The sequence below is a fragment of the Vulpes lagopus genome, chromosome 2, assembly GCF_018345385.1.
Source record: "Vulpes lagopus strain Blue_001 chromosome 2, ASM1834538v1, whole genome shotgun sequence".
NCBI lineage: Eukaryota > Metazoa > Chordata > Mammalia > Carnivora > Canidae > Vulpes > Vulpes lagopus.
Genome location: NC_054825.1, coordinates 156,762,759 through 156,787,762, shown reverse-complemented (window position 1 = coordinate 156,787,762; position 25,004 = coordinate 156,762,759). Strand labels below are relative to the sequence as shown.

General features: G+C 47.0%; 2 protein-coding genes across 10 annotated transcripts; both read left to right on the top strand.

Moving 5' to 3' along the window:
* The first annotated feature begins 788 nt into the window (after positions 1-788).
* Positions 789-12,702, top strand: ZNF8 (zinc finger protein 8). The gene is made up of 4 exons (XM_041743015.1): positions 789-943; positions 5,814-5,940; positions 6,242-6,337; positions 8,558-12,702. Exons 1-4 carry the CDS (start codon positions 878-880, stop codon positions 9,997-9,999), a joined length of 1,731 nt encoding a protein of 576 aa, XP_041598949.1. The 5' UTR covers positions 789-877; the 3' UTR covers positions 10,000-12,702.
* Positions 12,703-13,482: 780 nt separating this feature from the next.
* LOC121484185 (zinc finger protein 502-like) lies at positions 13,483-24,985 on the top strand. Of its 9 annotated transcripts, none has more exons than XM_041743046.1 (5): positions 13,626-13,940; positions 18,645-18,721; positions 20,279-20,402; positions 20,708-20,797; positions 22,555-24,985. In XM_041743046.1, exon 5 carries the CDS (start codon positions 23,352-23,354, stop codon positions 24,204-24,206), a length of 855 nt encoding a protein of 284 aa, XP_041598980.1. In that variant the 5' UTR covers positions 13,626-13,940; positions 18,645-18,721; positions 20,279-20,402; positions 20,708-20,797; positions 22,555-23,351; the 3' UTR covers positions 24,207-24,985. The 9 variants fall into 9 exon arrangements, with proteins under 9 accessions (XP_041598979.1, XP_041598980.1, XP_041598977.1 ...); XM_041743043.1 differs by having other exon boundaries at positions 20,276-20,402; XM_041743050.1 differs by having other exon boundaries at positions 13,626-13,971; positions 20,276-20,402; positions 23,031-24,985.
* The last annotated feature ends 19 nt before the right edge of the window (positions 24,986-25,004 follow it).

Here is a 25,004-nt window from a genome sequence, read left to right as displayed (position 1 = left end):
CGGGACTCGATCCCGGATCCCGGGATCACGACCTGAGCCGAAGGCAGGCGCCCAACCGTTGAGCCACCCAGGCGTCCCTCTCTCTTCTTTATTAATAAAAATTTTAATGGACCCTAAAAGACCCACAGAAATGACACATCGCAAAGGGAACATCCCAAATTGAGAAAGAGAACACAATCAGCATTAGAAGCCGCGCCTGCCCCCTTCCGGTCACTAAGCCCCCATATCCATGATATTAACAAAACGTTTACATGCTCGTGTAATTTTGACGCCTAGAAATAGGTTTTAAGTACAAAGGCTGTATATACTCCGAAGAGTAAAGCATGGCCAGCTAGGACGCCCAGGCCCGGGTTTCCAAGCAGGGCACCCCCTCCAGCGAGGGCAAGCTGGCATCTCAACGCGGGGCCGCGGGAGCCACCGCCGCGGAACGCGGGCGCCTGCGGGCCATCCCCAGCTGCTGGGGGAGGACGATCCCCCACAGCCTCATCCCTTCGCAGCTCGTCGGCGCTCCCCTTCGTCCCGGGCACGGAGACACCCAGTTGCCCAGTACCTGGGAGAGCACCGCCCGCAGCTGCCCACCCAGCACCGCCTAGCTGGGTCTGCTGCAGGAGCGCCCCCAGTGGCCGGAGGCCAGACGGCTGGACGGTCCCATTGGCCCGAAGCCAGAAGGCTCTCATTGGTGGAAGGCTCGACAGATAAAAGCTTCCATTGGTCAGGCCCTGCAGCGCACCGCACGGTCTTCTGGGAGTTGTAGTCGCAGCGTCTCCAGCGCGGCCGCCATTGTCCGGCGGGCGGCGAGTGGAGTGGTCCCTGAGGCTGGGGCTGCTATAGTGTTTACGGCCATTGCGGGCTCCTGTCCTCGACCTGTCGGTCCAGGATGAACCCCGAAGAGGAACCGACTGCACTGGCGATGGCTACGGGGCTGCCAGCGGAATGGCTTCAGGTAACAACAATAATAATGATGGCAGCGGGCCGAGCGACTCCCACAGGTATTGAGCCTTTAAGCCTTCCCCGCTCCCTGAAGGCCGCCTGCTGTGTGATGGCTCACAGTAACTGGTGTCAGTGGAGCGCCGAGATGACAATATTAACAGAATAGAAATGCTCTAATTCATGGAGTCAGCAAACACCCACCGAGAGCCCTCCATCGCGTGGCCCCTGGCCCAACCTGAGGGTAAGGACTGGTCACCACGCACCGCATTAGTGTGGCGGGAGCGACTACCGGGGGCGCTGTTTGGCCCACTAGAACTCAGGGTGGTCCCTGCTTGCAAGGCCACCTGGGCAGGTGCCTGATTCAAAGCTCGGCAATTCTAGACTGTGGTCTCCATAAAATGCTATCTCCATGTGGCAGGAACCAAAAATAATTCATAATTCCTCAAGGCCACGTCTTTGAAATTTTGCACATACTGTCTTTTGTTGTTTGCAAGGATTTGCATTATTTTAGATTGATAACCTTCAATTTGCATGTTTTCAGATAGTGTTATTGCAGATTTATTTTTTTTTAAGATTTTATTTATTTATTCATGAGAGAGGCAGAGCAGAGGGAGAAGCAGGCTCCATGCAGGGAGCCTGATGCAGGACTCCATCCGGGACTCCAGGATCACGCCCTAGGCGGAAGGCAGGCACTAAACCGCTGAGCCACCCAGGGATCGCAGATTTCCATTAAATGTAACCACGCTTTAGTTTCCTTTTACTGTGGATGGGTGGGGCAGGAATGAGCCTTGTCAAAGTAAAACAGAGATGGATACTAATAAAAGCAGTCAAGGTATATTTTTTAAAGATTTTTATTTATTTATTCACGAGAGACACACAGAGAGAGGAAGAGACAGGCAGAGGGAGAAGCAGGCTCCATGCAGGGAGCCCGATGTGGGATCGGATCCTGGGACTTCAGAATCACGCCCTGGGCCAAAGGCAGGTGCTAAACCACTGAGCCACCCAGCGATCCCCTCAGTCAAGATATTTTATTCAGAACCTTTTGGAATAGGAGAAAGAGACTTCATTACAGAATTGGACTCAATTCCAAATACAACAAGTAAAAGTGGGAATTTATACCTGGGGTTAGGGGTGGGTGTAATTCTTGCTAAACTAACAGGATCCTTTTTTTTATTATTATTTTTTTATTTTAGAGAGAGCACAAGTGGAGGGAGAGAGAGAGGGAAAGAATCTCCAACGGACTCCATGCTGAGCACAGAGCCTAGTATGGGGCTTGATATCATGACCCTGAGGTCATGACCTGAGCCCAAACAAAGAGTTGGATGGATGCTTAACTGACTGAGCCACCCAGGTGCCCAATGACCTAACAGGATTCTTGCTGAAGTAGGCCAAGTGATCAGATAATGCCTGGAGGACTGTGGGGGATGAGGACTTTGAAAAAATGTGAGAGTGATCAGATATGGTGGGTGGGGATTTTGATTATACCAATTCTTTATGAATCTAAATAATACAAAATGGACACAGAAGCCTAGAGATTAAAAAAAAAGAAGAAGAAGAAGCCTAGAGATCAGGGCCTAGTTGAGAAGAGGGTTCAGAGGAGCCATACTCTCTCAAGGAGAGAGTCTTTGTCAACAGTAAGAGAAAGTATATTATCTGTTGCTGTGTAACAACCCAGAACTTAGTGGCATAAAGCAACGATAAATATTACTTCAGTTTCTGATGACAGGAATCCTTGAATGATTTAGCTAGGGGTTCTGGCCTGGGCGCATGAAATTATGATTAATATGTCAATCTGGATTGTTGTCATATGGGACTTGAGTAGAGCTAGAAGATCCACCTCGGAGATGGCTAACTCATGTTAGTAGAGCTAGAAGATCCAACTCGAGATGGCTAACTCATTGCCCATTTGGGCCTCTATGTGGAGCTGCTTGGCTGGCCTCACAACTTGTCATCTGGCTTTCCAAAGAGTGAGTGATCAGGAGAGGGCAAGGTAGAAGCCCCAATGTATTTTGTGCTCTGGGGTCAGAATTTATGCACTGTCATTTGCACAGTATCTCTTGGTTATACAAGTCAAACCTGCACAGAATAGGAAGGGACTACACAACTAGACAAGGGCTGGGAGTCATTGGGGGTTGTCTTGGAGGCTGGCCACCACATAAGGCAGGGAAGTAGAGGGCTTTGAGGTCTAGTGTAAGCTCCCTGTGGCTACTATAACAGCACCACATATTTGGTGGCTTAAAGCAATGCACATTTATTCTTACAGTTTTGGGGGTAAGAAATCTGAAATCATTTTCACTGGACTGAAATCAAGATGTTGGCAGAGCCACCCTTCCTGTGGAGGAACTAGGGGAGAATCGGTTTCCTTAACTTTTCTAGCTGTTATAGCTATAGACTGTGTATTCTTTGGCTAATGGCCCTTTGTCAATCTTCAAAGCCAGCAGTATGGCATCTTGCTTTGGTGGTCACATTGCCTTTTGTAGTCTATAGTTAAGTCTCCCTCCACCCTTCCCTTAGAAGGACATTTGTGATTGCATGTAGGGCCCACCCGATTTCCCCATCTTAAAATCCTTAATCACATTCACATTCCATTTATGGAACATTCACTGGTTCCAGAAACTAGGACCTGGGTATCTTTGGAGACCATTATTCAGTCAGCTATATCCAAGCTGAAAGAGGTCATCCTGATAGAAAGATGTGGAGACATTCAAATTTTTTTAAGCAAGATGACTTGAATTTGAAAAAAAAAAAAAAAAATCATTCAGGCATCTAGGGCGTCAGGGTAGGAGAAATACTGAGAGCTAACTAGGATGTGGTGGGGGAGGTGGGTAGTGACCAGGTGCTGACTCATGCCAGTGTGGTTTGGTCAGCCGTGGGAGAGTGTAAAGTAAAGGAGCCTGACAGCCCTTACCTCCAGGCACCAATAGTGAAGAGCAAGAGTAGGGCTACAGGGGTCTGAGTTGAAGCAGCAGAGAGGGCCATGAAAAAGCAAGGAATGTTGGGCATCTGGGTGACTCAGTTGGTTAGGCTTCTGACTTTTAGCTCAGGTCATGATATCAGGTTCCTGGGATCTAACCACATGTCAGGCTATACTCTGAGCAGGGAGTCTGCTTCTCTCTTTCTGGCCCCCACAACATCCTCACACTCTTTCTCAGGTAAATAAATAATCTAAAAAAAAAAAGAGAAAAAGGCAAGGAATGGTCTCCTGCTAGAATTTCAAGAGGAGACATGAAGTACTTGTGTACTCAGTGGACCCGATGCCTAGGCTGTCACTGACATCCCATGCAGGGTGGGTGATGGTTGAAGGGGCAGAGTGGGGGAGGCAGGAGGTACAGGGAGCATGTATCAAGGTTTAAGGACCTTCTGAGTGGGAGGTGAGGACATGGGGACAGGAACAGAGACCTCTGTTCTCAACCAAAGGGTTCTTCATACCTCCTGCACAACTTTTGTCAGAGCCATATGCCACCTATACTATGATTTCTTTAATATATTAAAGTCTACTTGTGTTTTTCTTAAAAGAAAATACCCCTTGGCTAATGATGCTTAGCATCTTTTCATGTGCTTATTCGATATTGGTATATTTTATATTTTCTTTGAAGAAATACCTATTTAAATCCTTTGCTCATTTTAATTGGGTTGTTGCTATTGAGTTGTAAGAGGTATGTTTTCCAGGTACAAGTCACTCATCAGATGTGTGATTTGCTATTGTTATCCCCCAGTATGTAGATGTCTTTTTGTCTTTTCATTTATTTTTTTTCCATTTCACTTTATTGATAGCGTCCTTTGGAGCACAAAAGTTTTTAATTTTGATGAAATCCAACTTAACTTATTTTTCCTTTCATTGCTTGTGTTTTTGCTGTCATATCTAAGAATCATTTGCCAATCCAAGATTGTGAAGATTTATCACTATGCTTTCTTCTAAGGGTTTCATAGTTTTAGCTCTTATATTTTGTCTTTTATCCATTTTGAGTTAACTTTTTATTTGGTGAGGTAGGGGACCAACTTTATTCTTTCGCATGTTGTGTTTTACAGCCACTTACTCCCTATCACAGCCCCCAAGAAGTGATTCTTTGTAGACAAGAAAACAAGGAAGTAGAAATAAGTACCTGCTCAAGTATACTTCTTGAGGAAGAAGTGGCAGAGTCAAAACTCAGAGTTCAGAAATATCTAGCTTTTGACAGTGGCTACAGCCAGCCCACAGAAGGGTTTGATTTGTGGGACATGTTTTAGATACATTACATCAACTTATACAAATTTAAAGTGGTCAGTTAAAAATTTGAACAAATTTTCAGCTACTCACTAGAAATTCTACTCACTAGAAATCATATGAAGCTTATATTTCCCCATGTTCAGTTGGTTCTGAGTCTCAGCTGCCCCTTCAGACAGGGCTTATATTACCTGTCACCTTCAGTGTCACCTCTCAAAAATTAAGTACCCTTGTAGGCTCTTAAAGTAGCCCATTTCAGTCACTAATGAGCCTGCCTGGTCCCTGAAAAGGTAGGTGAGTTTCTGACTCCCAACTGTAAACCTCTCTTTTCAGGGAGTCTAATAAACCTTTCTTTGAATGAATCAGAGGATTATTTAGTGTATCATTTAGATGTTACTGTGTAACAAACTATCCCGAAATTTAGTGGCTTAAACCAGTAGCCATTTCTTTAGCCCACAGATCTGCACCTGTCTAAGATCAGTTGTAGATCAGCTGCAATTAGTTTTGATCTTGCTTGGATACTTTCACATGCCCCCAGTGAGACCTGACTCCTACTACTCAGAACATGCGCTCTCTCAGGACACTGGCCTACCTGTCCTCTGCTTTTCCATTCCTCCTCCTCTTCCTGAGAGCACTGACAGAGACAGTCAAGCTATCAAGAGTGTGTGTGATGTTTCAGGAGCCAGTGACTTTCCGGGATGTGGCTGTGGACTTCACCCAGGAAGAGTGGGGGCAGCTGGGCCCTGCCCAGAGGACCCTATACCGTGATGTGATGCTGGAGACCTTTGGGCATCTGCTCTCTCTGGGTAAGGCCTGCTTCCCAAGCTGATGATCAGTCTCCTACAGTGACTTATTCTTGATGGGTTTTAAGTCATAGGGCCTCTGATATGAGGACTTGACCTTGGGGTGGGGATCAGAGATCTTGCATTCTCACTCCCTTGTGGAACAAATGGGCAGGGGGTTTTCTGCCCTTTTCTGTCCCAGCGCAAAGGTTTCACCTTATTGTTAGATGTCCTCGTGCCCTATCAGGAGTCTAGGGCTGGATCTTGAGCTGGTTCTTTCTCTCTATAGCAGATCTGCACATCCTGTGTCTTTCCCTTTTTCCAGGGCCTGAGCTTCCAAAACCTGAAGTCATCTCCCAGCTGGAGCAAGGGGCTGAGCTATGGGCAGCAGAGAGAGAAATTGCCCAGGGCTACTGTCGAGGTGAGAAGCTGCCAAATGGGAACCCCTAATGGGAACAGCTCAAGAGGTGACTACAGATATGCTGCTTGGAAAGGGTGGTGTGTCAGTGTCCCAAGACCACCCAAAGATCCAGTGATTACAGAGAGAAAGATTATAGAGAAAAGTCAGTCAGCAAGGAGAAAAGGCAGATGGGATAAAGTCCAGAAACCAAGATTATAAGTAGAATCACATGGGACATGCTTAGGTCCCCCAGCAGTAAGTTGTGACAATACATGAGAAATCTTAGCTACTAGGGAAGCTTATTAGAGGCTCAGTGCCAGGGGGTTTCACTGGGGGCTGGTCATAGGCTGTGCCTGGCATAGACCAAGATTCCAGACTCCCAGGAGAAAGCGGGTATTAACCATAAACTGTATTGTTGGCACAGTTTGGGTATAGTGAGCCACTCATCACGGTGGTGGGAATACCCCTAAAACCCAAATTCTCACACCTAGCTGAAGGCCAATCTCAAAAGCTGGTTCTTCTAAGGATGGAAGGATGGTAGCCTCGGGCCTGCTCTGTTAGCCGTTTTCTGCACAGAATGTCTGTGCTCTGCTCCTGTACTCACTGTTTTCCTCATCCATGCTCCCCATCTGCTTTTCTCCAGTGGTAAGAATACCACTTCTTCCTCCCTCTCATGTTCTCTCTCACCAGTCATTGAGTGGGCCCTTTCCACAGGCTCTTTTTCTTTTTCCCTTTTTTTTTTTTTTTTTTTAAGATTTCATATTTATTTATTTGAGAGAGAGAAAGAGGGAGAAGCAGGCAGGGCACCGAACATGGGGCTCAATCCCAGGACCTTGGGATCACAACCTGAGCCAAAGGCAGATGCATAACTGACTGAGCCACCTGGCACCCTTCTTTTTTTTTCAAGATGTTATTCAAGTAGTCTCTACACTTGATGTGGGGCTTGAACTAACAACCCTGAGATCAAGAGTCACATGCTCTACAGACTGGGCCAGCCAGGTGCCCCTCTACAGCATAATTTCTAATGTGTGAACTTGCCCTCCATCTTCTCCATTTTACTCTATAAATGTCCAGATTCTGTAAACCTTCACACTCTTATGTTCTCTTAGAAAAAAGGATTGTGTTCCTTTGTACATATCTGGAGAAATGGGCTAGTGCAGCTCAAAGGGGTTTGTTTTTGGTTCCCCCTATTCCCCACAAAGCAGCCACTGCTGTATCTGGCTCAGCATTCCAGTAATGCCAAGGCTGATGGTTCTTATTCTTCTGGCTTTTTCATGGGGTAATGGCATGGATGCAGCACCTCTGGCCATCACATCTATGCTTCAGGGAGAGGGAGGTAGGAAGAATACTGAGAGTCACATTTGTGTGTCTCCCCCTTATTTTTTAAAGATTTTATTTATTTATTCATGAGAGACACAGAGAGGCAGAGACACAGGCAGAGGGAGAAGCAGGTGCCCTGCAGGGAGCCAGATGTGGGACTCGATCCCAGGACCCTGGGATCACCTCCTGAGCCAAAGGCAGGAGGGGCCCAACCACTGGCCCACCCCAGGCATCCCTACATTTGTCCCCTTTTTTCAGAACTCCAGATTTTGTCCATTGAGGTCTCCTTAGTTAGGACTGGGTCAAATCTACATACCTTACCCCAGCCGCTATGGAGGCTAGAAGGAAGGCCTGCATTGTCATAATTGGCTTATATCTGTTACAATCCCTTCTCTGGACTGGTGCATTGGTACCCTGACAACATTCTGTAGTCAGGCTATGACTACAGGTTACATAGCCAGAGTAGTTACATAGCTTCTTAGCCTCCCAACAGAATGCCTCTGACACCACCTAGGGCCTTCTGACCTGCAGGAAATAACATGTACCTCCACAAGAGGGTATAGCCTATCATCCTAGGGCAGGAGTGAATCTGCAGTGGATGCAGAAGTACCATGTCTCCTCTGAGGCAAAAGATCCTGAAGTGCCCAACATGTTTGGCTTCTTCCAGCTCCAAACACAAAATCTGCCAGCCTTTGATCTAGGCCAGTACCTGGGCCTATGGCAGATATTCAAGAGATTTTTGTTGATTGAATGAAAGTGTAAGGCTGTTTCTGCAGATGACGCACTTGGTATCAGCATAGGAGCAGAATAGATTTACTTGGAGGGAGGGGTAGTAAGGATGTAGACCCAGCGAGTTGGGGGCCTGTTACCGTCTCTGTGTTTTTTCCACCAACTCCCTCAGAGCTCTTGGTATTCTTTTAGGCCGGGAGCCTGGACCTGAAAGCCAAGTGCCACCCACGGAGCATGTCCTTCCTGAGGTGGATCCATCCCACATCACTGAAGGGGAAGGCTTCCTGAGGGATGCTCCCTGTCCCACCATACTGAGGGAAGACTGGGAATGTGAGGGCCAGGTAAAGTTGCCTGAGAAAGAACAGGATAATTTGAGGCAATTGGAATTGAACCTCAAAGAAGCTCCAATTCAAGATAAAAGCTATGAAAGCCTCAGACTTGGGGAAAATGGTGTCCTAAGCTCAAACCTAAATCCATTCCCAGAGATTTCTAGGATTGAATATCTCTGTGCTTACAACTCACAGGTTATAAACTCGGAACGTAACTCAAGCTTAGTCAGTCAGCAGACAGGCTCCTCAGGAAAAGAGCCGTGTGACAGCAGTGACTGTAGTAGAACTTCCAGTCAGGCCATTCCAATTCTGGAACTCACACGAAGCCAGGTACAAGATAAACCCTACAAATGTACAGACTGCGGGAAGTCATTTAACCACAATGCTCATCTCACAGTGCATAAAAGGATTCACACGGGAGAAAGACCTTATATGTGCAAAGAATGTGGGAAAGCCTTCAGCCAGAACTCCTCCCTGGTTCAGCATGAGCGAATCCACACAGGAGACAAGCCCTATAAATGTGCTGAGTGTGGGAAGTCTTTCTGCCATAGCACACACCTTACAGTCCATCGGAGAATTCACACTGGAGAGAAACCCTATGAATGTCAGGACTGTGGACGGGCCTTCAACCAGAATTCATCCCTGGGCCGGCATAAGCGGACACACACCGGAGAGAAGCCATACACTTGTAGCGTGTGTGGGAAATCCTTCTCACGGACCACTTGCCTGTTCCTGCATCTGAGGACGCACACAGAGGAGAGGCCATATGAGTGCAACCACTGTGGGAAGGGCTTCAGGCACAGCTCCTCCCTGGCCCAGCATCAGCGAAAGCATGCTGGGGAGAAGCCGTATGAGTGCCGCCAGAGGCTAATCTTTGAGCAGACACCAGCTCTAACAAAACATGAGTGGGCAGAAGCCCTTGGCTGTGACCCACCTCTGAATCCAGATGAGAGAGCCCACCGGAGCGACAGGCCATTTAAGTGTAATCATTGTGGGAAGTGTTTTATTCAGAGCTCGCACCTCATCCGACACCAGATAACTCACACCAGAGAGGAGCCCCAGGGACGGAATCGGCGACGGCTTGAGCAGTCCTTTGGCCGGACCTCACAGCTTGGCCGCCATCAGCACACACACTCAAGCGAGAGCCCTGGGGGTGGGACAAAGGCAGGACAGCCTGCAAGCCAGGCCCTTGCCTTGTTTGACATCCATGAAATCATGCAAGAGAAAAACCCAGTTCATGTTATCGGGGTTGAAGAGTCTTCTATGGGTGCTTCTGTATTATTTGACGTTAGAGAATCCTCATAGGAGAGAAACTACATATGATTTTTGGAACCGCAGGTACAAAAATGTGGTAGGTCCACATAGTATGTTCATCGAAAGGAGGACTGGGGGTAGAAATGTCTAAGGTGACCTCTGATTTCTTAAGGAAGTGGTGCTTCCCAATACCTGAGATTGGTAGTTCTCAGATCGGTCAAGCCCAGTGCCCCCTTTAACCACAGGTGTTTTGTGCCATTCCCTATACTACTCCAAAATGAATTCACAGCTAATATAACCTATACACATGTAGTGTAAAAAATCGAAAAATGGCCCCTTTTTTAAAAGCATAATTAAAACAAAAGTAATTTTTGGTAGAGTAATGTGTACTCAGTTGGTGTGGTATTTCTCCATATGACTATGTGGGCCATTATGCATGGACACCTGGGGTGGGCTGTTGTCATCTGGTATATGGGGTATAATGTTGGCCATGAAAATATTGTGAGGGGCATTCCTGTATGGGATGTGATTTTCTTAAGTGGTGACTAACTCTTGCAAAAGTTTGGAACAAAACAAGATACTATTATTGCATTTCTGGAATATTCTGTATAAAATTCTAAGCATGCAGGAGTTAATATGTGTTTATATGTGAAGCTGACTTAGGATCTCAGTTCATACATTACACTCTGGTTGTTTCACACATACATACATACATGGTCCACAGGGGCCAGTTCTGTACTTCATAGTCATGAGAACACACTTGGTACCCACCACATAAGCCCAGATCAAACAACAAAAAAGCCCCCGTGAAATTCTACTACATTCTCTTGGGGTGTCACAGCTCCTACTGAAAGCCATTACCTTGAAATTGTCAGTGTTGCTTAAGCCAGACGTTCTCAATCAGGATGGATTTGTCCTCCAGGAGACGTCTAGTGATGTCTGGAGACATTGTTGGTTGTCATAACTGGCAGAACAGAGGGGTGCCACTTGGCAGCTAGTGGGTGGAAAATGCTGCTAAACATCCTATAATGCCCAAGATAGCCCCCTTAACAAGGAATTATCTAGCCACAAATATGCCAAGGTAGGGAAATCATGCCCAGCACTACAGCCAACGTTTTCCAGACTCTAAATTAGGTGAGGGCTCTACTAACAATCCTAAACCTTTGATTTTAACAAATGATACCATTAATTGATTTATACATAAATGTTTTCTGGTGATTTTTTTACTGTTTTGCAACATTCCTAATTGGTGTGAGAAAAGGAAGAGAATCTACTTATTTTTCTGAGTAATGTAAATTTTAGCATTTTATCATGGACATTATAAAACATGAATAAGCCCCACTTTTGACCATTTCTCCTCACTGCTGTGTGGGGTGCAGATTTGGGAATGTTCTACCTATCAGTAGTGCTTTTTGGGGGAGGGGACACCCAATGGTAACTTGCTGGTTCCAGGCAGCTCTAGAAGCCAGGCCTGCAATTGCTCCTTTACCTCCACCTCAGCCCCCATAATGGCAGCTCCTGAGGGTCATGTTTCCCCAGTCTCAGAGGCTGAGGTTACAGTGGCCTCAGTGGGTAAGCTGGGAACAAGCTTGTCACTTGCCTTCCTCTCCAGGCAACAGAGATCTTTACAAATTTTCTATTTCTCATTTCAGGTCGCATTTCCTAGGCATAATATCCCTACTGATAGTCTTACAGATGTTTTGAAACAAAGGTAGATGAACTCCTCAGGGGAGGTTACTATAAACTACAGAGGACATGATTTTATAAGTTTATAAAAGTAATGTAAATTCTTTACTGCAAATGTGGAAGATGCACAAAAGTAAAATTTAATTCCTCATACTTCCACTATCCAGACATGGTCATTACCATTAAGATTTTAATTTTCCTATAATTTTTTCTTAAAAATACATGTATACATATAGTGTACACTAGGTCTTAGGCACACAAAAAATGTATAGTATTGTTGTGTTTAGAAAATTGGAATCCTTTCTAGTTCTCTTGTAACACATGTTTCTTACTATATTTTGAGCATTTTCCTCTGCCAATGAATTTCATGTAGCTTTTTAAATTACCTTTCAGGAAGATTGTAACAGTGTGACCACCTAGCATTTTATCAGCCTTGACTTTTATCCAAAAGGGGGGAAGGATTTCCTATACATTTCCAGGGGAAGTATAAATTGATAACAGGCTCTGTGAAGGGCAACTTATTAGTTGCTATCTAAGATTACGAAGACACAAACTCTTTGTCTCAGTAAACCTGTTGCTGGGAATGAATCCAATAGATTTATTTGTATGTTGTAGACTACTTGTACATGGTTTCCCTATGGTATTGATTTAAGAAGTAAAAATTTGTAAACAACCTTAGTGTCCACCATGGGGAACTGGGTTAGTGGTTTGTGCTGGAATGGAGAACTACACAGCTTTAAAAATGGGGACTGTCTATGTGATAATATGGGAAAGAGCTCCAAGATACATTGTTAAATGAAAAGGTATAAAACAGTGTGTAAAGTATGTTTCCATTTGTGTAAAAAATTTTTTTGGTCACACACAAACACAATTTCCTAAGGGTACAAAGTAACAAGGCATACTGGTTGCTCTTGGGGAGGAGAACTGGGAGGAAAGGGATGAGGAATAATTTTCATTCTATATCTTTTGATATTTTTGGAATTTTGAAACATGTAAAAGTATTACCAGTTCAAAAAATAAATTTAAATTAAAAATCTCAACTCTTGCAAATTAAAGTTAAGTTTGATAGTTGGTTTCATTGTTCTCTGTCATGCATCCCCCCCCCCCCGCCACACACACATGCACACACTAAATTCGTAGCCATACTTGTTCTTATATAGGCACACATGTTTGAGGATTGAGTTAATGGAACCAGTTAAGTGTAAAATAGCTTTGACTCCATGAATTTTCCTCCAAGCTATAAATTAGCACATAAATTTTAGTAGTAAATAAGTTTTCAAGTTATTTCATTAAAGTCCCTGTATCAGCCCAAATTATGAGAGCCCACACCACACATGAATTGTGGCCAACAGCCAAGTTGCCCATTTTCAGTATCGCCTTGTACATCTTCAGAGATACTCAAGTCGTTTGTGCATGAGGTAACTGAGGAGAATTCCTCATCCAGTCTGAAGAGCAGTCTCCCATAGATTTCTTGTAAGGAGACCCAAGGTGAATATCTTCCAGACGTTCCAAGGTGTCTAGCATGGTAGTCACTAGCCACATGTAGCTATTTAAATGTAATTTTAAATTCACCCAAAATTAAAATAACAATTGAATTCCTCATGTGAATAACCACATTTAAACTGCTCACTAGTTACATTTTCCTCATCTCTAGAAAGTTCTTTTGCACAATGCTGGTCGAAAGTAAGTGGCTGAAGATTAACTAATGTGAGAAAGCCTGCACACGAGGCGGTGGCCGTGTGCAGTGCGTGGTTTTTTATTGGGTTTTGAATAAAAGACGAAAACAAAAAGGTAGGACGTCATTGGAAGAAATTAGCATATAGGCTGAAGTAGGTAATCGTGTGGTTTCCTGGGTAGGCAGAAGAATGTACTGGATCTTAGAGGAAATCTGATGAAGCTTTACAGGAAACAGGGTGCGTGTGTGTGGGGGGGGGAATTTCCCAGACTATACATAGCCAGACATGTGTGGGTGTACGTGCGTGTGTGAAGAGAAAAAGGTACGCTGTATATTTAAAAGTACATAGCCTACGCGTGTAGCTGACTGGTCCTACGCTCCAGCGGCGCAGAGCAACCAGGTTCCTACGCTCCCTCCCTGGTGCCGGCGCCATTTGGACTCCTTTTCCCAGAAGGCTGTTGACCCTATGCTTGGCTGGTTTCCAGCACGCATCGGCAGGGCTCTCTGGGAGAATATCCCGAGCTCAGCGCGGGCCACTGGCGGAAGAGCAGACCGGAAGTGTCTTTGGCTATTGTACTCACGTCGACGGCTGGTGGCGCCATTCCCGCTCTGTGAGGGGTTGGCTGCGGTGGTGAGTCCGCTGTTCCGGCGTGGTGGCTTATGTGAGTGTGAGGGACGACGAGGCCCACGTGTGCATGCCATGGTAGTGACTGAGTGGCCGAATGGGGCCCAGAAGGGAGCGCGGCCCTGGGGTGGGGGACGGGAGAGAGGAAGAACAGTGGGCGCGTGCACATGCCGGGGAATGTGAGGAAGAGACCAGTGCGTGCCCGTGAGACCTCAGCTTTGTATGGCCGATGTGACACTGCACGTGTGCGCGACAGAGAGGAGGGGTGTTTTGCATGTGAGTTACCACTTGTGTGTGCATGAGCCCTTAAGTGTGTGAGAGGGGCCCAGTCTATCCGTTCTTGTGTGTGCAGGTGTAACAGGTTGTACATGTGGCTGAATGTGTCACCACATGTACGTTTCAGGGGGAAGGGTATCCTGCATGCAAGACACCACCTGTGTGTGCAGATGAGACCTCAGGTGTATGTGTGTGTGGGGGGGGGGCAATGTGTCGGAGCCTGTGTGTGCAAGTGTGACCTCAGGTATGTGCATTTGCCTGAATGTATTACTGCTTGTGCATGTCAGAAGGGAAGAGTATATTGCACATCTGACACCATCTGTGTGTGCAGATGAGACCTCAGGTGTGTGTGAGTGGTCAGGTGTGTCACCATGCATGTTTGTGGGGAAGGGGTGTTTTGAATGTGTGACACCTCCTTTGTGTCTGCAGGCATGACCTCAAGTGTGTGCCTATGGCCTCTACCCCTTAGTCATCACTCCCTGTTCCCCTTTTCTCCAGCCCCTGGCAACCAGTAATCTACTTTCTTTTAATTTTCTCTGTTCTGGATATGTGATATAAATGGGATCAAACAATATGTGGCTTTTTTGTGTTTGGCTTTTTTCACTGAACATGTTTTTAAAGTCCATGTTGGGCCATGTATCAGTACTTTATTCATTTTTATAGCTGAATAATGTTCCATTTTGTTAATATACCACAGTTTGTTTACCTGAATAATGCTGCTGTGAACACTCACAGATTTTTGTGTGGACATATATTTTCAGTTTGGAGGAGGGAGGCATTTGGGTCTGTCCCAGGGAAGTACTTGTGTATGGCCACACCTGCTCCCTGTTGCTTTTGCTTACCCAGTAGTATTTCATTTCTAGAATCCTAGCCCTGAGCCCCCAAGTGAAAGCCAGGAGCCTGACTGCTATATGGGAGTAGATGGGAGGAAGCAGTGGCTTTGGGAACTGGAATCCAGCCCTGCAAGAGTCATCTACAACTTGAGATCTGTCTGAGACTAAGACCACATGCCCCCTATCTGTGGTCAAGCTGCTGTGGTCAAGCAGCCCAGAGACAGCAGAGTGGCAGGCAATGGATCTTGAGGAGCCGGTGAGGCACATGGCAGAGTGGTGGTGGTAGGGCTGAACATGTTCAGAAACCAGATCCTCAAAACATGCCCTGCTCCTCCTGCCTTCACTGTTCTGCCATCCTCAGCCTAATCAAGACTACCACCTCCTCACAGATCTCCTGCCTTCCCTTGCCCTCTCTATTGCTCTCTATACTGCCCTGAAGGGGTCTTTAAATCCTGAACAGTGAAGCTATGTCCCCCTTAAACCTTCCATCCCTGCCCTGGTTGTCACAGCAGAGGTGGCAAACTCTCCCTTTAAATACCAAGTAGCGGGGTACCTGAGTGGCTCATTGGGGAGCACCTGGGTGGCTCAGTGCTTGAGCTTCTGCCTTTGAATCAGGCTGTGCTCCTGGGGTTCTGGAATCAAGTCCTGCATTGGGCTTCCCACAAGGAGTCTGCTGCTGCCTCTGCCTGTGTCTCTGCCTCTCTCTCTCTGTGTCTCTCATGAATAAATAAATAAAATCTTAAAAAACAAACCAAAAAAAATTTAAAAAAAAAACACACCAGGTAGCAAGTGTTTTCAGCTTTGTATGCTAAGAGGCAAAACCAAAGATGTCAGGTAGATACTTACCTAATGAGAGAATTTTTTTCACATATTTTTTCCGCATGAAATCCAGAACTTTATCAAATGCTAATATCTGAATTTCATGTACCATTAATCTTCTGATGATTTTTCCCTCCCAACCACTTAAAAATGGAAAAACTATTCTTAGCTCACACTCTGTATAGCAATGGGTTTGCTGACCCCTGATTTGACCAAATCTACAATTCTTCCCATGCCTTCTGGGTCTGCCTGTTGCCAGGCTTCACCTACGGTTCTCCCTTTGCCCATGCCCCTGCCACTGAATAACATTTAAGCTTAGATATTACCTCAGAGGCCCTCCCTGACCACCTGATCCAAAACAGGTGCCACAAATATCTACATTATGCTTTTCAGCACTTTACTACATTTGAAGACTTTATACTTGCTCCCATTCATCATAGACTGTAAGTTCATGATGTGGTACACAGTCTCCATGGAGTATTTGGTAAATGAATGAATGAACAAACACCCTTCTGCAAAAGGTACTATTGCCCAGTTTTACAGATAGAAAGCCCAGGCTTAGATGAATTGAGCAACCCAAGGTCACCCAGCAGAGAGTGGTAAGGGGATTTGATCCTAATTCTGACAGACTCCACTTATCCCTCATGCTCACTGTTTACAGCCTAGGAATGACATTGGGAGGAAGGTGGGCACTGGGTACATCAGGACCCCAGGGATCAGCTCTCCACTCTCACCCTTGTGTGTGTTGGAGGTTGGGGGGTGCAAAAGGTCCCATGTCAGTCCTTCACTCCTGGGAGTCTGATAGGACCTGAATTCAGGACAGCTGGGACTATTGCTTTTCCCTCAGAGCATTTGCCTACCTGGTATCTCACTTTGTCCCCAAACAATCCCTGTGGGATTGTGGAGGCATCCTGACGGGTGTCTGCTGCCAGCAATGTCTATAAACCTGATAGTATTGGGCTGAGACCTCAGACTGTTACACAGCATATAATTTACTTTGTATGAAGTTCAAGAATAGGCACAACTTACATGCTCTTCGAAGTCCCAGCAGTAGTCAGTCACGCTGGGGCTGAGGAGGGCCTTCCTGGAAGAGGTGCCTGACGGGAGCTGTCTGTGATGCTGAAAGTCCTAGTACTGAGCTGTCTGAAATGGTAGCTAAGAGCCACATGGAGATATTAAAAATGTGAATCAGTTAAACTTCAAATTACACATCCAGTATCTCAGTCACACCACCTGTGTATCTACTGTTCAGGAGCCACATGGAGCTGATGGCTGCCAATTAGACAGTATAGCTTCACATTTTCATCCTCACAGAAAGTTCTAGAGCTTAATCTCGACAGTGCCTATACAGGTGTGTGCATTGGTCAAAACTCATTGAGCTGAGCACTCATACATCTATTAAAAATATATCTTTTTGATGGAGCAGCCCCGGTGGCTCAGTGGTTTAACGCCACCTTTGGCCCAGGGCATGGTCCTGAAGACCCGGGATTGAGTCCCACATTGGGCTCCCTGCATGGGGCCTGCTTCTCCCTCTGCCTGTGTCTCTGCCTCTCTCTCTCCTTGTCTCTGTGTCTCTCATGAATAAATTAATAAAATCTTTGAAAAAATAAAAATAAAAAAATACATTTTTGAAAGCAGACTCAAGTCTGACTTCCTGAGTTTAGATTCTCACCCATCACTTGCTTTACACCTTTGATTTAACCTGTGACCCTCTCCTCACCTGTATAACAGGGTGATGATAGTACTTCTTTTTCCTTGTATTAGGGAACTTGGCCAGAATTGCACAGCAAGCCTTGAGAAGTCTGCACCCTGGGGTGGCATGGAGCTGCAGCACTGGCAGCTATAGCTGTCCACAGGGACTCATGAATAGTTCTGTTTTAGAAGCAGGGGTCTGAAGTCCAACCTCCAAGCATCAAATCAGAGGACTGCTTCTTGTGGAGCCCTGAGCTCAGTGACCTTCTACCCAGCTTGGGAGCCAGGATGGGATGGAGGGTATAAAGGTGGTGTGGCTTCTGACAGCAAGGACACCATGAGGTGTTCCTATATTATATTTCATTTCACAAAGAACTTCTGACACATAACACCATCCATCCTCCTGGGGACCCAGGAAGAAATGGGCTCAGAGCAGGGATATGGCTAGTTAGTGCAACATAGTGGCACATAGCGGAGCCACAGGTCAGAGCTTCCTACTCCCAAGTATTTGTCATCCTCTGGGTCATCCTGGATCCGTGGTGGCTGTGTAGACCCCTTTACGAGAGCCCGGGTGGGCTGTCACATCCCCAGACTGATTCTGGGAGGTGTGGGACCCTCTGTCTGTCCATGTGGATGCTGCTTTCTCCATAGGATTCACTATCTGGGCTGGTCATAGGTGGGAACAAGAGTAGGGGTGCTTCACTGCAGAAGCTCAACTCAAGCAAGCATCTTGCTCTTCAGTACATTAGTTTCTTTCCTGCAAAATAGGTCTGGTAGTGTTGATCCTAACTATCCCTCATAGGGACAGAATAAGGATCAAGCAAGGTGATGTAAGATGTCCACACCATGCCTAGCATGTAGTAAGTGTTGGGTGCTATGGTTCTGCCAATCCCTGGGAGGTAAGCAGGAGGGAGCAGGCCCAGTGGTCAGTCTAGGGGGAAATACCTATGGGAGGGTCTGGGGTGGGGGGGGCCCTGGAAAGAGTCTAGTGGCTGGGAAGGGTAGAGATGTGAGATGAGGGGACTTTAGGGTGTGGGTCTCGAGCCTGAGGGCAGATCTGGCCTTTCTCATATCCCCTCTCCTCCCCCAGCTCTTCCTTCTCAGTAGAGCATCAAGGAAGACAAGCCCAAGGCCCACAATACTGCATTCCCAACAGATGTTTTCCACGTGAGTTTCCAAAAATGCCAGCAGTCTCATCAGACATACTCCTTTCTATCCTTCCTTCTGTGGTACTTCTACCCCTTGGCACTGGAATGGAGCCACAGCCCCCAAGGAACATGAGTCCTGGGGCAAGACCCCTTCCTCTGTTCTGGCCACTCCTCCTCCTCTTCCTCTTCTTCCTTCTCTCTTCACTCCAGGGTGGGGCTTAGTGACCCTGTCAATTTAGGGGACCTTGGAGGAAATCCTGGCCTGGACCAATCTGGGACATAGGCTCTTTACGGTCACCCTGCTTATTAGCAAATATCCAAGGAAAGGACAGAGCAGGGCCTGGCATATGCAGACACCTGGAAGATATTAATGGGCAAATGAGTGAATGGTGGCACTGAGCAGCATTTAGAAAGATGGTTAGGGGCTTTGGGTGTTAATGGTAAGTAGTTACTCAGAAATTGATGTTGCAGGCAGCCCTGGTGGCCCAGCGGTTTAGCGCCACCTTCAGCCCAAGGCCTGATCCTGGAGATCCATGATCTAGTCCCACGTCAAGCTCCCCACAAGGAGCTTGCTTCTCCCTCTGCCTGTGTCTCTGCCTCTCTCACTCTGTGTCTCTCATGAATAAATAAATAAAATCTCTTTAAAAAAAAAAGAGAAATTGATGTTGCTTGCTGACAGACTCTTTCTTCATGGAGTCTGCAAGGAGACAGCCACACACAAGCAGAGGGATTGTTGCCACAGCCTAGGGGTGCTGCTGTGGAGCAAAAAGTCCAGGTTGGGGACACTTACTGGTCCCAGAGCATATGTGGCTGGTGTTGGATGCCATCCCATCCTCCAGGCCTCCCCTGCCCAGCCCTAAAGAGGATGCAGACCACGCAGGTGTGACAGATGGCTATATGGGGGGCTGACAGGGGCCATCCAGCTGTTTCTCTGGGGGCCACAAAGCTGAGTGCTTTGGGAAGTGATGAGGAATTACTGTGTCTTTTTTTTTTTTTTTTTTTGGAATTACTATGTCTTAATCTGCTCAGGCTCCTGTAACAAAATATGGTAAACTGTGTGTGAACTTAATCAACAAATTTATTCCTCATAGTTTTGGAGACTAGAAGTCCAAGATGAGGGTGTCAGCAAGGCTGAGTTCCAGTGAGAGCTCTCTTTATGACTTGCAGACAATCTGTCTTCTCTCTGTGTCCTCACACACTGGGGAGAGAGCCAAGGCGAGAGCACACAGGCTTTGGTCTCTCCCTCTTCTTATGAGGGCACTAGGCCCATCATGGGGCCCGATCCTCATGACCTCATCTAAACCTAACCCCACCCCCTCCAAAAGGCTCCACTTTTAAACACCTTTATACTGAGGGGTAAAGCTTTAACAGGAATTTGGCAAAGACACAATTATTCCAGTGGGACCACAGCACTCAGTGTCAAGGTGATAATAGTGCCACTCACAGCATGAGCCACACCCCTTACCCCATAACAATCAAGTGTTTCTCAGAACATTCAATCTTGCTATTCCCCATGGGGCTGGGCTGGTCAGACAGGGCCCATGGTTGAGCCAGTGCATGTGGGATGTTTCAGAAGCCAGTGACATTTAAGGACGTGGCCGTAGACTTCATACAGGAGGAATGGGGGCTGCTGGACCCCACGCAGAGGATCCTGTACTGTGACGTGATGTTGACGAACTACAGCAACTCGGTGTCCCTGGGTGAGGCCTTCCTGTCACCTTTTTATCCATGTCCCATGTGTGTATTTCCATGTGTGCTCACACATACATGTGCATATTTATCCCCTGCCTTGTCCCCAGCAACCCATACCCAGGTATGTCCTTGCTCTGATGTGTGTCCCCTACTTGGGTCCCATCTGTACAGAGTGGACGCCCCACCCCACATCACCACAGAGAGACCTCTCCCATGCCTGAGGCACACACACTGCACTATTGGGCCTGTTGGGGCCTGGCTGGGTTGTGGCAACAGCGTCAACACTTCCCTCCTACTTTATATCTATGGGCAGGTTTTCACGATTGCAAACCAGATATGATCTCCAAGCTGGAGCAGCGGGAAGACCCCTGGATTATGGAGAAAGATATCCTGAGAAGTCCAGGTGAGTGAAATAAGATTCTATCAGATCAGTATTTTTTTTGAAAGATTTTTATTTATTTATTTATGAGAGACACACACACACAGAGAGGCAGAGACACAGGCAGAGGGAGAAGCCAGGCTCTATGCAGGGAGCCCGATGTGGGACTTGATCCCGGGACTCCAAGATCACACCCTGGGCCGAAGGCAGGCACTAAACTGCTGAGCCACCCAGGGATCCCCAGATCAGGTATTTTTTAAAGTTAATCTTTTCCCCCAGCTTTTTTTAAGGTATAATCGACAGATAAAAAGTGTACATATTTATTTAAAGTATACAACATGGTATTTTGATATACATTATGAAATGGTCACTATCAAGCTAATTTATATATCCATCAACTCATAGAGTTGTGATGTTTTTTCTGTAGTGAGAACGCTTCCAATCAACTCTTAGGAAATTTGAGGTATACAATACAGTATCGTAACTACAGTCACCATGCTTCAGATCAGTTTATTTCTCCTCCTGGGAAAAGGAGGTGCAATATACATCAAACAGCAAAGATCTAGTAGTTGCAAGAGCCTGACAGTCATTTAGTAGTCACTTCCCCAGACCTGCCAGCCACCAATCTGCTTTCTGTCTCTATGATTTGCTTGTTCTGACCTTTCAGATAAATGAAGTTTATATAAATGTATCCATATAAATTCATTTCTTTTCTTTTTAAAAAAATATTTTATTTATTTATTAATGAGAGATAGAAAGAGAGTCAGAGATAGAGAGAAGCAGGCTCCATGTAGGGAGCCCGACATGGGACTGGATCCTGGGTCTCCAGGATCACACCCTGGGCCGAAAGCAGGCACCAAAATGCTGAGCCACCCAGGCATCCCAAATTCATTTATATTTCATATAGATATATGTCATGCTATGTGTATCCTTTTTGTCTGGCTTCTAACCTCTGGGAACAGTGTTCTATGCACATTCATGTCCAGATTTTTGTTTTCCATTCTGTTGACCAGGCCCTGTTGCAGTAAGTGTTTGGTTATAAAACAATCCCAATGGCAGCTGACAGGTGGGGTGACTCTCAGCCTTGGCCCATGCCTATCTGTGTTCCATTCTACCCCTTCCTTGCCCATTGTGCAGAAGAGGGTTGACAGCAGGTGTGAGGTCACCATTCTTCGAAAGGCCTGATACAGGGCTGGCCTTTGGCTGGTGTCTGGGAACTTGGATCGTGGGAAGATTCCCACCATTCCCTGAATGATAAGAGTGGTTCACTGCATCTAAGCAATTTGTACAAATAGTGTGATTTATACCAAATGCCTGCTTTCCTTCTGGGAGTCTGAAATTTTGGTACATACTATGTAGTGGGTGCATATATGGCCAGCCCCCAGTAAAACCCTGGGCACTGAGTCTCTAACAAACTGTAGATGACACTTTATGTGTCAGAATCCAGTGCTAGAGGGGTTTGGCGTGTGCTGTGTGGCTCCACTGGGAGAGGACTCTGTCCCCTGTGCCTTCTCCCTTTGCTGGTTTTGCCCAGTGTCCTTTTGCTCTAATCAGTCACAGCCATGAGTATGACTGTTGAGTCCTGTAAGTCCTAGGGAATCACCAAGGCTGTAGAGATCTTCTGGACTGATCCACTCTTCTGTCCTTATCTGCAGGAGTACCATTGAAAGCCATGGGTCTGCACTGTCCCAGTGTGACTGCTGAGGTTCTGTCCATCCCTCGTAGATTGGCAGTGCACATTCAGGTTCGGGCTTGAGAATGTTTCTTTGCTTATTTTTCAGACTCAGAGCCTAGGCACTAAGCTGCATGGCTGCCTCTAAAGAAAGCTCTTCTTCCTCAAGAGCAGATAACAATGGGATTCACTGGGCAGGATTTCTGGCACACCATCCAGAGAAGTCACAGAGCATGAAGGCCAGGTGGCAGAAAGATAATGCCAAGCAGTGACACTCGGCAAGGGGAAGAAAAGCCCAGACTGGAGGCTTGCTAGAACTTTCTCCTGGAACCCATTCCTCATTGAGCATGGGGGCAATTCCCCAAGGACTCAAGCTTCCACGAGCTATGTTGGCAAGAAGGGCCTTGCCTGTGTTTCAGTCCTAGATCAGGGGCACCCCTGCCAAGGAGAAAGTGTATGGAGGCCCTTAGTTCCTTTCCAGACCTTCATCACCCACAAGGAGCTCACAGTAAGGAGGACACATTGGAGTGTGGTGGGTGGGAAGATGCCTTTGGCAAGAATGCATGCTCTGTGGTTTATCAACAGATTCCCATTAAATGGAAGCCCTACACGTGCAAGGAGTGTGGGAAGGCCTTTGGACAGAGTGCACATCTTGTTCAACACCAGAGAATCCACACTAGTGAGAAGCCAAATACATGCCAGGAGTATGGACAGGCCTTCAGCAAGAACTTGACCCTTGTTAAGCACTAGCACATCCATACAGGTGAGAAGCCCTATGCGTGCAGCCACTGCCACAAGCGCTTCTGAGAGAACCCATCCCTGGCCAAACACCAGCGGGTGCACACAAGTGATAAGCTGTAAACCTGTGGTGACTGTGGGCGTGCCTTTAGTCAGAGCACTCACCTCATGCAGCACCAGCAAGTCCACACTGGGGAGAAGCCGTTCCACTGTTGTGAGTGTGGCAGAGCCTTTGCTGACGCCCGAGCCCTCCTGATCCACCACAGGACCCACTTAGGAGAGAGGCCTTATGAGTGCCACAAGTGCTGCAAGGCGTTCAGCCTCAGCTCCTCCCTTGCTGAGCATGAGCACTACCACACAGGAGAGAAGCCATACATATGCCAGGAATGTGGGAAATGTGGGAAAACCTTCAACCAGAGGTCATCCCTCAGCAAGCACCTGAGGACATACACAGGTGAGAAGCCATACACATGCAGGGATTGTGGCCGTGTGCTTTCAGCCAGAGGTCCTCCCTGGCCAGACACCAGCAGGTGCACACTGGTGAGCAGCCCTACACGTGTAGAGAATAGGAAGACCTTCAGCCAGGTCTCTTACCTGACCCAGCAACTCAAGATTCATAGCAGTGAGAAACCATTCATATGTGGTGAATGTAGGAAACCCTTTGGGGATTCTTCAGCCCTGGTCCTGTACCAGCAGATGCACACAAGAGAGAGGCCCTACCCCTGTGGAAAATGCGGGAAGCCCTTCAGCCAGAGCAAGTTCCTTACCCAGCACAAGAGGATCCACCCTGGGGAGAAGCCCTTTGTGTGTGGCAACTGTGGCAGGGCCTTTGTGCAGAGCTCCTCCTCCACCCTCCACCTCAGGACATACACCAGGGAGAAGCTCTACAGGTGCAATGAGTGTGACAAGGCTTACATCCAGATGTCACCCCTCACTGAGCACTACAGGGTGCACAGAGGGGAGTGGCCCTATGTGTGCAATCTATGCAGCAAAGCCTTCAGCCACAGCACACACCTCATGTAGCACCAGCACATCCATGCATGTGCCAAGCCCTTCATATGTGGCCTGTGTCAGAAAACCTTCCATGAGTCTACGGCCCTCATTTTGCATCAGAGGATTCACACTGGACAAAAGCCCTTTGAATGTCATAAATGTGAGAAAGTCTTCAGCTGGAGCAGATCTGTGGCCTAGCATCAGAAAATTCATTCCCAGGGGACACCATGTGAGGGCAGTGAGTATCAGAAAACCCTCAGCAACTCTTTGGTTTTCATCTATCAGTGAAGTGGGGATATGCCAAACATGGCAGAGACCTTCTGTCTGTCCTTAGTGTGGTGTTCTTCATCTGGCAGAGGGCCCTCTGAATGTCAGGAACTCAGGACCAGTGCAGAGCAGCCCCCTTGCTCATCATACGCCTCTCTGCAGTGTCACCCAGTTGGGTGAGAAAGCCAGAGTGAGCCTTAAAGGAGAGCAACAGCCCCTCCCATTCTCCATCATACAGGCTCCCACAGAAGTCCACCAGATGGTGGGAGAGATCCACAGGTTGGACGGTTTCAGCAAGCCTGGAACAGAGCTTGTTCCAGTTTTGCCAAGCAAAAATGAAAACAAACAAACAAAAACAAACCTTAAAAAGATGCTTTTTGGGGGCCAGGTGGGTGGCTCAGTCAGTTGAGTCTGACTCTTAGTTTTGGTTCAGGTCATAATCTCGGAGTTCAGAGATTGAGTTCAGAGGGGATTCTGCTTCCCCTCTCTCTCCTTCTACCCCTGTCCCACCCCCACCCCACCCCCCCCACCCCACCCCCCCCCCCGCTCCCCCACTGCTCA

Bases quoted from the DNA above. Each gene is read 5' to 3' on its own strand.
- ZNF8 (XM_041743015.1), top strand. From the start codon at position 878: ATGAACCCCGAAGAGGAACCGACTGCACTGGCGATGGCTACGGGGCTG. The intron at 944-5,813 runs GTAACAACAATA...GTGATGTTTCAG, and splicing joins TGCCAGCGGAATGGCTTCAG to GAGCCAGTGACTTTCCGGGA. The intron at 6,338-8,557 runs GTGAGAAGCTGC...GTATTCTTTTAG, and splicing joins TGCCCAGGGCTACTGTCGAG to GCCGGGAGCCTGGACCTGAA.
- LOC121484185 (XM_041743045.1), top strand. From the start codon at position 23,352: ATGCAGCACCAGCAAGTCCACACTGGGGAGAAGCCGTTCCACTGTTGT.